The following is an 8,609-nucleotide window of genomic DNA, read 5'->3' on the forward strand; positions in this document are numbered from 1 at the left end:
GGAAGGGAAGGGAAGGGAAGGGAAGGGAAGGGAAGGGAAGGGAAGGGAAGGGAAGGGAAGGGAAGGGAAGGGAAGGGAAGGGAAGGGAAGGGAAGGGAAGGGAAGGGAAGGGAAGGGAAGGGAAGGGAAGGGAAGGGAAGGGAAGGGAAGGGAAGGGAAAGGAAGGGAAAGGAAAGGAAAGGAAAGGAAAGGAAAGGAAAGGAAAGGAAAGGAAAGGAAAGGAAAGGAAAGGAAAGGAAAGGAAAGGAAAGGAAAGGAAAGGGAAAGGAAAAGGATTTTATCCCAAGTAGAAGAAAACCGAGTGAACACAACACTTTAATGTACAATTTCTCAATTTATTTCATATGAAAGCTCGCAGATTTTTTTTTCCACACTTGCCAATGGCTGAACAGAAAAGAAGGAATAGTTTTTCTCCTGGTTTTTCCAGGCTGGTACAGAAATCACTGTTTGTAACTCGCCACCTCCAGGTCCACGGGGTAGCGAACTCGGTAGCCCATGCACTTCTGCCGGTCAATAAAAATGCTGTTGGCTTTCACAGCAATCTCCTTCTCCAGCTTCATCCTGGTCTCCTCCAAATTCTTCAGGTTCTGCTCTGACTCCATCAGTTTTCTCTTCAGGGCCTCCAGGAATACTGTGAGCTCCTCCACTTCGTTCACCAACCTGCAAGGAGTTGGGTTAAGGCATGAAAAATCAGGGCATGGTGATCCAAGAGATTGGGTTTGGGGTAAGGAGCAACTACAGAATCTAAAATTCATCAGGAAAAAAGTTCAGAGAAATCCAAGATTGGATTTGGGAAAAGGATCAACTACAGAATCAAAAATTCATCAGGAAAAAAGTTCAGAGAAATCCAAGATTGGATTTGGGAAAAGGATCAACTACAGAATCAAAAATTCATCAGGAAAAAAGTTCAGAGAAATCCAAGATTGGATTTGGGAAAAGGATCAACTACAGAATCAAAAATTCATCAGGAAAAAGCCTCAGAAAAATCCAAGAAAATATTTGATTTGGGATAAAGATCAACTACAGAACTGAGAAGTAATTTCTGACTTTGAGTAAAAAAATTAAAAGTTGTGAGGTAAAAAATTTTTTTAAACTGCCCCAAATGGGATCACTTTGGGATGGAACAGAAGCCTTGGGGGAGTTGATTAATGACCTAAGTTGGGGTTAATTGCCTAATTTGGTGCTGATTTCCTGACCTGAACTGGGGCTCATCCCTGCAGAGCTCGACGTTGGGCCTGGAGGATCTGTCGTAGAGCCTGGTGTGAGCCACCTTCAGGAAAGCTTCCTTGTCCCTGATGGCTTTTTTCAGGTTCACAATGTTGGCTTCCTCATCCCCAATATCCTTCAGGATCTGGAGAGAAAATCCAAGGAAAAAAAAACCTTCAAACAATGATGAATATCAGCCCCAAAAATATCTTCATGGTGAAGCATTAAAGTTTTCGCCACCAGTCTGGGGAATGAAGTACAACGAGAATAATTTTCATTTTAGATGATAATACAAATAATTTTATTTTATTTAAGATTAAATGCAAGAATTAAGGTGGGTTTGACCTGTTTATTTTTAATATTACACTGAGAATCACAGCTTTAATTTAAATAAAACAGAAAATATTCTGCAGCTTCTCCCATGTCCCAAAACCATGGGAGAGATCCCAAACCTCTCCCATGTCTCCTGTGGGATGAAAACACATCCCACCTCCATGGAGTGCTTTGAATTGTAAATTTTAACTAGAAATCAAAGAAAAAAATCAATTTATTTTGAAGGAGAGCTGCTGATCAGCTTGGAAATACCTGGTTTTCTCAAGAAAATAGAAAAGACAGGAAATCCTGAATTGTTCCCTTCATAACCATTGATACACATGCAAAAAATAAAGATATCCAGCTGTCATTCCCAGGTCCTAAGGAATTAATACTTTTTCCACACTTGCCAATGGCTAAAAGAGAAAAAAGGAGCTACTCCATATTGGAAAAGGGGAAAGTCCCAAGGCCACCCCTTGTTCACAGAAAAAATAAAAGTACTGTAGTGGTTTTGACCACTTTATTTTTATTATTATGCTGAAAATCCCATTTTCAGTCTAAAAAGAAGCTGGAAATATTCCCTCAAGACCTCTTCCATGTGTTCTGTGGGATGACAACACATCCCCATCCCAGGAATTGCCACCAGGGGCTAAGGAATGACTTTTTTCCCACATTTCCAATGACCTCAGTCCAGAGATGAGGAAAATCTTTACTCCCAAAGTTTTTAAAGAAGGAGCAGGACTTCATTTAAAAAAACCTAGTAAATAACTTTTAAAGAGCACAGAATTCCACATAAAATCCAGTAAAATCCACAAAAGAAGGAGTTGCTCCATGTTGGAGGAGGCTGAAGTCAACTGCCCGGTTGACTTTGCTGCCATCCCAGAAAAATCCGGGAATCCTGGCTCAACCAGAGCTGCCTGATCGGCCAGTTTTAGGGTTTCATTCAGGCTTAAAGCGTTTAATTCAGGTTTAAAGAGTTTAAATCAGGATTAAAGTGTTTAACTGAACTCCATCCCAACAAAAACCGCCGAGACCGCAACAAAACCCCAAAACCTCTCCCCGTATCCTAATCTGACACCAAAATATTTCACTCCTATGCAGATTAAACCATTTTTTTTTTGTTTAACAATGCCAGAACTCCAGGAAGAGCCCCGGACCTGCTGCAGGTGGTTCTCCAGGCGCAGTTTGGCATCGTCCAGCTCCCTGCAGTGGCTGTCAAAGGCCTCGTTGACCGCCGCCCGCTGCATGCGCAGGTCCTCGGACGCGTCGTGGATGATGTTGTTGATCAGGGACCGGAGCTGCACCGACGCCAGTTTCTCCTGTTCTGCCCTGGAAATGTTGTCGTGGCTGAACTGGGCCCAGGATTTCGGTGTGGAGGCGCTGGAAGAACAAGGAATGGGGTAAATTGGGAGTTTGGGCTTTAAGAAAGGGGTTCTTCCCCTGGGAAAGTGGGGTTGGTTTTTGGTTGGTTCAGGTCTTGCTTGTGGTGTGGGTTTCTCATGAGGAACGGGATTAATCCTTTAAGGAGTTAATAAAAGTTTTCAAATCAATTAATAAAAATTCTGGGATAAATTAATAGAATATTCTAATAAATTAATGAAAATACTTTAATAATTTAATAAAATCCTCCAATAAATTAATGAAAATTCTAGAATAAATTAAGAAAAATCTTCTAATAAATCAATAAAAATCCTCTAATAAATTAATAAAAATTCTTGAATAAAGTAAGAAAAATCCTTTAATAGATCAATAAAAATCCTCAAATAAAGTAATAAAAAGCCTTGAATAAATCAGTTAAAATCCTTGAATAAATTAATAAAATATTCTAATAAATCAATTAAAATCCTTGAATAAATCAGTTAAAATCCTCAAAAATCAGTTAAAATCCTCAAATAAATTAATTTAAAATCTTGGATAAATTAATAAAATATTTTAATAAATCAATAAAAATACCTTGAATTAATTAATAAAAATTCTTGAATAACTTAAGAAAAACTTCTAATAAATCAATAAAAATTCTCCAATAAATTGATAAAAAATCCCCAAATTAATAGTCTCTCGCTCCTGTGGCTTCAGAGGGAACTGAAGCCTAAAATAAAATCAGTCCAAGTGCTCCATCTTGAGCAAAAGCTGCTCAAAACATTCACACACATTTTTTTTGTCCAGTTCAGTCATGGCAAATAAACTCAGGAATATATTCAGGATTTACAGGATGGAAATAAAAATAAAAACCAGGATCTTGACAGGCTGGAGAGGAGAAGGCTCCAGGGAGAGCTCAGAGCCCCTTCCAGAGCCTGAAGGGGCTCCAGGAGAGCTGGACTGGGGACAAGGGATGGAGGGACAGGACACAGGGAATGGCTTCACACGGAGAGATGAGATGGGATAGATGGGATATTGGGAAGGAATTCCCTGAGAGGGTGGGCAGGGGCTGAGATAGAATTCCCAGAGAAGCTGTGGCTGCCCCATCCCTTGGAAGAACCCAAGGATGGAGTTAGAGCAGCCTGGGATGGTGGAAGGTGTTGGGATTGGAACCGGATGAACTTCCAGGAACTTCCAACCCAAACATTCTACGCAGAACATCCAGCACAGCCTTTCCATCCATGGAGCTGCCTTGAAGCTCTTCCCACACCCAGTCCCAGCTGGGATTGGGCGTTCCAGGTGTGAGATCCTGGGAATTACTCACTTCTCCTCGAACTTGACGGAGCTGGGGTGGTACTGGACGTCGGTGCTGTCGGTGCAGTAGCCGACGCATTTGTCGTCGATGTTGTACGTCTCCACCTTATCCGACCAGTCCAGCTCGCAGTTCTCCTTCTGGATCCGGTTGGACCTGGAAAAGTTGGGATCACAGCTCAGCTGGAAGCAAGAGAATTCCCAATCTACCCCTCTATGGGAAGCACAGCTCCACCCTTTGTGTTCTACAGGGAAACAAGACCGTGAAATTCCTTGCGGGTTGGAAAATCCCAAACTCTCCCTTCCCACCGCCATCTCCTGGAAGAGGAGCCTGACTGAGATGGGATTTTGGGAAAAAATTCCAGTGTGAGATTGCCTGGAATTTTGGGAAAAAATTCCAGTGTGAGGATGCCTGGAAGAGGAGCCTGACTGAGATGGGATTTTGGGAAAAAATTCCAGTGTGAGGATGCCTGGAAGAGGAGCCTGACTGAGATGAGATTTTGGGAAAAAATTCCAACGTGAGGGTAGGGAGGCTTTGGAATAGAATCCCCAGAGAAGCTGTGGCTGATCCTGGATCCTTGAAGTGTCCAAGGCCAGGTTGGAGCACCCTGGGATTGTGGAAGGTCCCTGCCCATGGAACTGGACAATCTTTAATGATATTCAGATTAAAATTGCTGCTTTGTTGTTAATTAGAGTCACACATCGCTCAGTTATATAATGATTCTAATTACAAAAGCCTGTGGGTTGTTATCAGCTGATAACAGCAGGTGTCACTCTCAGCCAAGGAATTGGGAATTCTCTTGGAAAAGGGGAATAAAATGGGACTAAACTTAGACTAAAATGGGGCTAAAATGATCTTAAAACAATTAAAATCCCCAAATTAAATGCATTAGGCTCCTCTCATGCTCTAATTAATATAACAGAGCTACTTAATATTAATTGGCATTTACAGCCATTTTTTAAAAAACAGTATTTCTTTTATCAGGTAGAACAGGAGCAGATTGAGGGATTTTTTTAACTAAAATATGAAGTTTCCAGCATGATTCCTTTATATTGATGGAATTTAGGATACAATAACATCTTTCCAAAGGGTTTCTTAGAAATTCCAAGGAAATAATCCTTTGGAATGGCAAGGAACACCTGGCCTGGCACAGAAATTCCAGATTTAAAGTCCACACTGACCTCTGGTGGCAAAAAAAATTCCTCTTGGAAAGCGCCTTTGATCCCCAAAAGCCCTTTAATAATACAAAGATATTCCCAAGAAGATATCCAGAGAATATTTTTATAGCAGTGGAATTTAGTGTTGGAAAACAAATCCAACACAGTTGTGGAAAGCAGGAAAATCTAAATCTACCTGAAAATCCGGGTTTACACAGAATTCCCTCAGCTTGTAAGCCTGGCCTGGCTGAGATCTGTGTCCACCTTTATCCCAGGAATTATTTGGCTGAAGAATCCTGGGAAATGTTTTACCTTATCTGGGTGGCAGCTTGGATGATGGTTCTTTTCAGAAGATCACGGATATCCCGGATCAGATCCGCTTCCTAAAGAAAAACAGGGACAATTCCACGGATCCACAGCGGGAAACACAATCCTGAGGAGCAACCTGGGGATAAATCCTTAAATTTCCTTATCTACTCTCACTTTTGTTATGGTAAAACTTGGAATTCTGTGGATTCCATAAAAAAGTCTGAGTGTTATCCTGTTATGGAAGGAATTCTTCCCTGGCACAGATTCCCAGAGAAACTGAGGCTGCTCCATCCCTGGAATGTCCAAGGCCAGGTTGGAAGGGGCTTGGAGAAACCTGGGATAGTGGGAGAGGGTGGGAATAGTGGGAAGAAGTGAGAATCAATGATTTTTTAAGGTCCCATCCATCCCAAACCATTCCAGGATTCCATGTTCCCATCAGATTAAATGGGATAAATGAATTCCCTGCTCAGTTTTGAGATAGGGAAAAATCAGGGAATATTCCCATGCCTGGAACCATGGACTTGATGAGCTCTCAAGTCTTTTCCAGCCTAAAAATGGTAACAATTCCCACATGGAAATATCCTACCCCAACTCTTCCCTGTTTATATTTTTAACTGGTAAAACCTCTTAAATATTGGTTATAAGTCAGAAATTACACCAAATTCCCATTCAAAATATTCCTAAATCCTACCATGCCCTCTATGTGGAATCCTAGAATATCCTGAGTTGGGAAGGATCCAAAGGGATCAAGAAATTCCTGGTTCTTCCCAGGATAATCCCCAAAACCCCCCCGGGTTTAAACATTTCAGTCTGATCCCTACTTTTCAAATATTAATCCTCTGGTTTAATGAGTAACTGATCATGAATCGACTCTGATGGGAGGCTGCAGGTGAATAATCATGAAATAATTTATGGGATATTGGAATAGGTGTAATTCCAGGATGGAAAATGTGTATTTTGTAACATCCAGCACAAGAATGACACTGGAACTTGACAGGAATCTCGATGACAGGGTTGGATCATCACCTTGGCAAAACTCGGGAAGAATTAATGACAGAAACTGCCAAAATTTGGACAATCTGAGCATGGGAACAACCAAGGAATATCCCAATGTTCCTGAACTTCTGGATTGTGGACTTTTAAAGTCAGAGAGGAGGGGATTTCAAGGCGAGTAGAGAAGGAATTTATGCCAGAATAGGATTTTTGTGCTGGTGCAGGAAAACTCTGGGTCGGTTTTGTTGGGGTCCGGGCTGAGGGAGGGATCTGCTCTCCTCCAGCCACACTTCCAAAGTGATTTAATCACTTCCCAAAGCGATTTGAACACTTTTTAAACATAGCAAGAACTCGAAAAATTCCTCGGAGTGACACTTGGAGTGCAGGAAGGAGCACCAGACCCCGACTTGCAGGAGACCCTTCCAGCATCCGCAGCTTCCCCTCCTCACTGCTGCTCCTCATTTCAGCGCTGTAAGAAGGGTTTAACTTCTATTTTTAGAGTCACAGCTTCATGTTTTGGTTGAAACTATCCTTGCATATGGGGATACCGGAGATTAGTTCAGGTTTGAGGATTAGGAGCATTATGGGGATTATATGTAGGGCTATGAGAAGATGCTCTCGTGTGGAGGAGTTTTGGACTGGTGTAATGTGGGATGGGAGAGTGCCTCGTTGGGTCATTATGAGCATGTATAGGGTGTATGGGGGGGTAAGGAGGATTTTTGTGGCTCCTGTTAGGATAATTGTGAAGGCGGATCAGTTGAAAAGTGCGATTACAATCGTTAGTTCTGCTATGAGGTTTGTTGTTGGAGGGAGCGCTAGGTTAGTTGGGTTTGTTAGGTTAGCTAGGAGTCATCAGGTGGCTATGAGTGGTAGAAGGGGCTGAAGGCCTTGTGTGTTGGCTAAGCAGAATAGTATTGAAGAGGTTAAACCATGCGAGATTATTGGAATTATTGCCCCCTGTTACCACCAGAGCAGCAGCGCCGGGGCTGTCACCAAGCCCAGGTCCTGCTCACCTTCATCAGCTGCTTCTCCACCTCATCGATCACCAGGTCCGGGGGCTGCCGCCGCTCCCGGCACTCCAGGTTATCGATGACAACCGAGTAGGGCACCTCGGTGGCATCGAGCGCCCGCTCCAGCCGCAGCTTCTGGGCCGCCAGCAGGTTGGTCTCGGCGTCCAGCTCCATGATCTCCTTCTGCAGCTCCACCCTCCAGAAGTGGATGTCCTGCAGCCGCTGGCCCAGCGTGGCCTTGGAGTAGCCCTGGGCTCGCTGCGCGCTGGCGGCCGCATGCTTGACCAGGTGCTTGGCCTCGGCGCGGCCGCGCTCCGCCTGCTCGCCCGCCGTGTACGCCTCGTAGCAGACGCCCGCGTTGCGGCGGTGCCACTCGGGCAGATGGTACTTGGCGGTGCGCAAGCCGGCCACGGCCATGCCGCAGCAGGAGCGCGGCCTCTCGGTGGGGACCACATCGCAGGTCTTGCTGGGCAGCGGGCAGGAGGGAACGACCGGCGGGTGCGGCTCGTCGGGCTGCGCCATGGCGGAGCCTCCGCCGCTCGCCGCTCCCGCCCGAGCGTCCTCGCCTCACCGCGGCAACCAACGACAGGGCGGGCCCGCGGGTTGATGGACAGAAACGTGCACCAATCAAAAAGCGGGTCCGCCTTAAGCGCGGCGCTGATTGGTGAATGAGCTGTCTGCGCCCGCCCCCACGCGGCTCGTTGCCGTGGTAACGGGAAGGCGGCTGCAGTTAAATTGGAAAGGCCGCGAGCTGCGGAGGGCTGAGGGGAAATGCCAGGGGTTTTGGGAGAGTGGGGGCATCTCGTTCCAGGAAGGAAAAGGAGGGGTTCAGATTTGGTGCTTAGCAGCACCTGGAGCCTGAAATCTGGTGTTTGCTGCCACCGCCAGAGCCCAGATCCAGAAATTTCTCTGTGCCAGCACAGCCTAAGTCCAGCAATTTGCTGGCACGGA

At 44.8% G+C, this 8,609-nt stretch overlaps 1 protein-coding gene across 1 annotated transcript; it reads right to left on the reverse strand.

The window, feature by feature from the left end:
* Nucleotides 1–338: 338 nt before the first annotated feature.
* Nucleotides 339–8,201, reverse strand: TEKT4 (tektin 4). The gene is made up of 6 exons (XM_071444671.1): nucleotides 7,662–8,201; nucleotides 5,659–5,729; nucleotides 4,202–4,345; nucleotides 2,676–2,898; nucleotides 1,197–1,351; nucleotides 339–660 (listed from the first exon to the last, which is right to left on the reverse strand). Exons 1-6 carry the CDS (start codon nucleotides 8,178–8,180, stop codon nucleotides 441–443), a joined length of 1,332 nt encoding a protein of 443 aa, XP_071300772.1. The 5' UTR covers nucleotides 8,181–8,201; the 3' UTR covers nucleotides 339–440.
* Nucleotides 8,202–8,609: the final 408 nt, after the last annotated feature.

The sequence above is a fragment of the Agelaius tricolor genome, unplaced genomic scaffold, assembly GCF_023055355.1.
Source record: "Agelaius tricolor isolate 1412-34295 unplaced genomic scaffold, bAgeTri1.0.p SCAF_19, whole genome shotgun sequence".
Lineage (NCBI taxonomy): Eukaryota > Metazoa > Chordata > Aves > Passeriformes > Icteridae > Agelaius > Agelaius tricolor.

Bases quoted from the DNA above. Each gene is read 5' to 3' on its own strand.
- TEKT4 (XM_071444671.1), bottom strand. From the start codon at position 8,180: ATGGCGCAGCCCGACGAGCCGCACCCGCCGGTCGTTCCCTCCTGCCCG. The intron at 5,730-7,661 runs GTGAGCAGGACC...GTTTTTCTTTAG, and splicing joins TGGAGAAGCAGCTGATGAAG to GAAGCGGATCTGATCCGGGA. The intron at 2,899-4,201 runs GTGAGTAATTCC...TTGTTCTTCCAG, and splicing joins TCCGTCAAGTTCGAGGAGAA to CGCCTCCACACCGAAATCCT.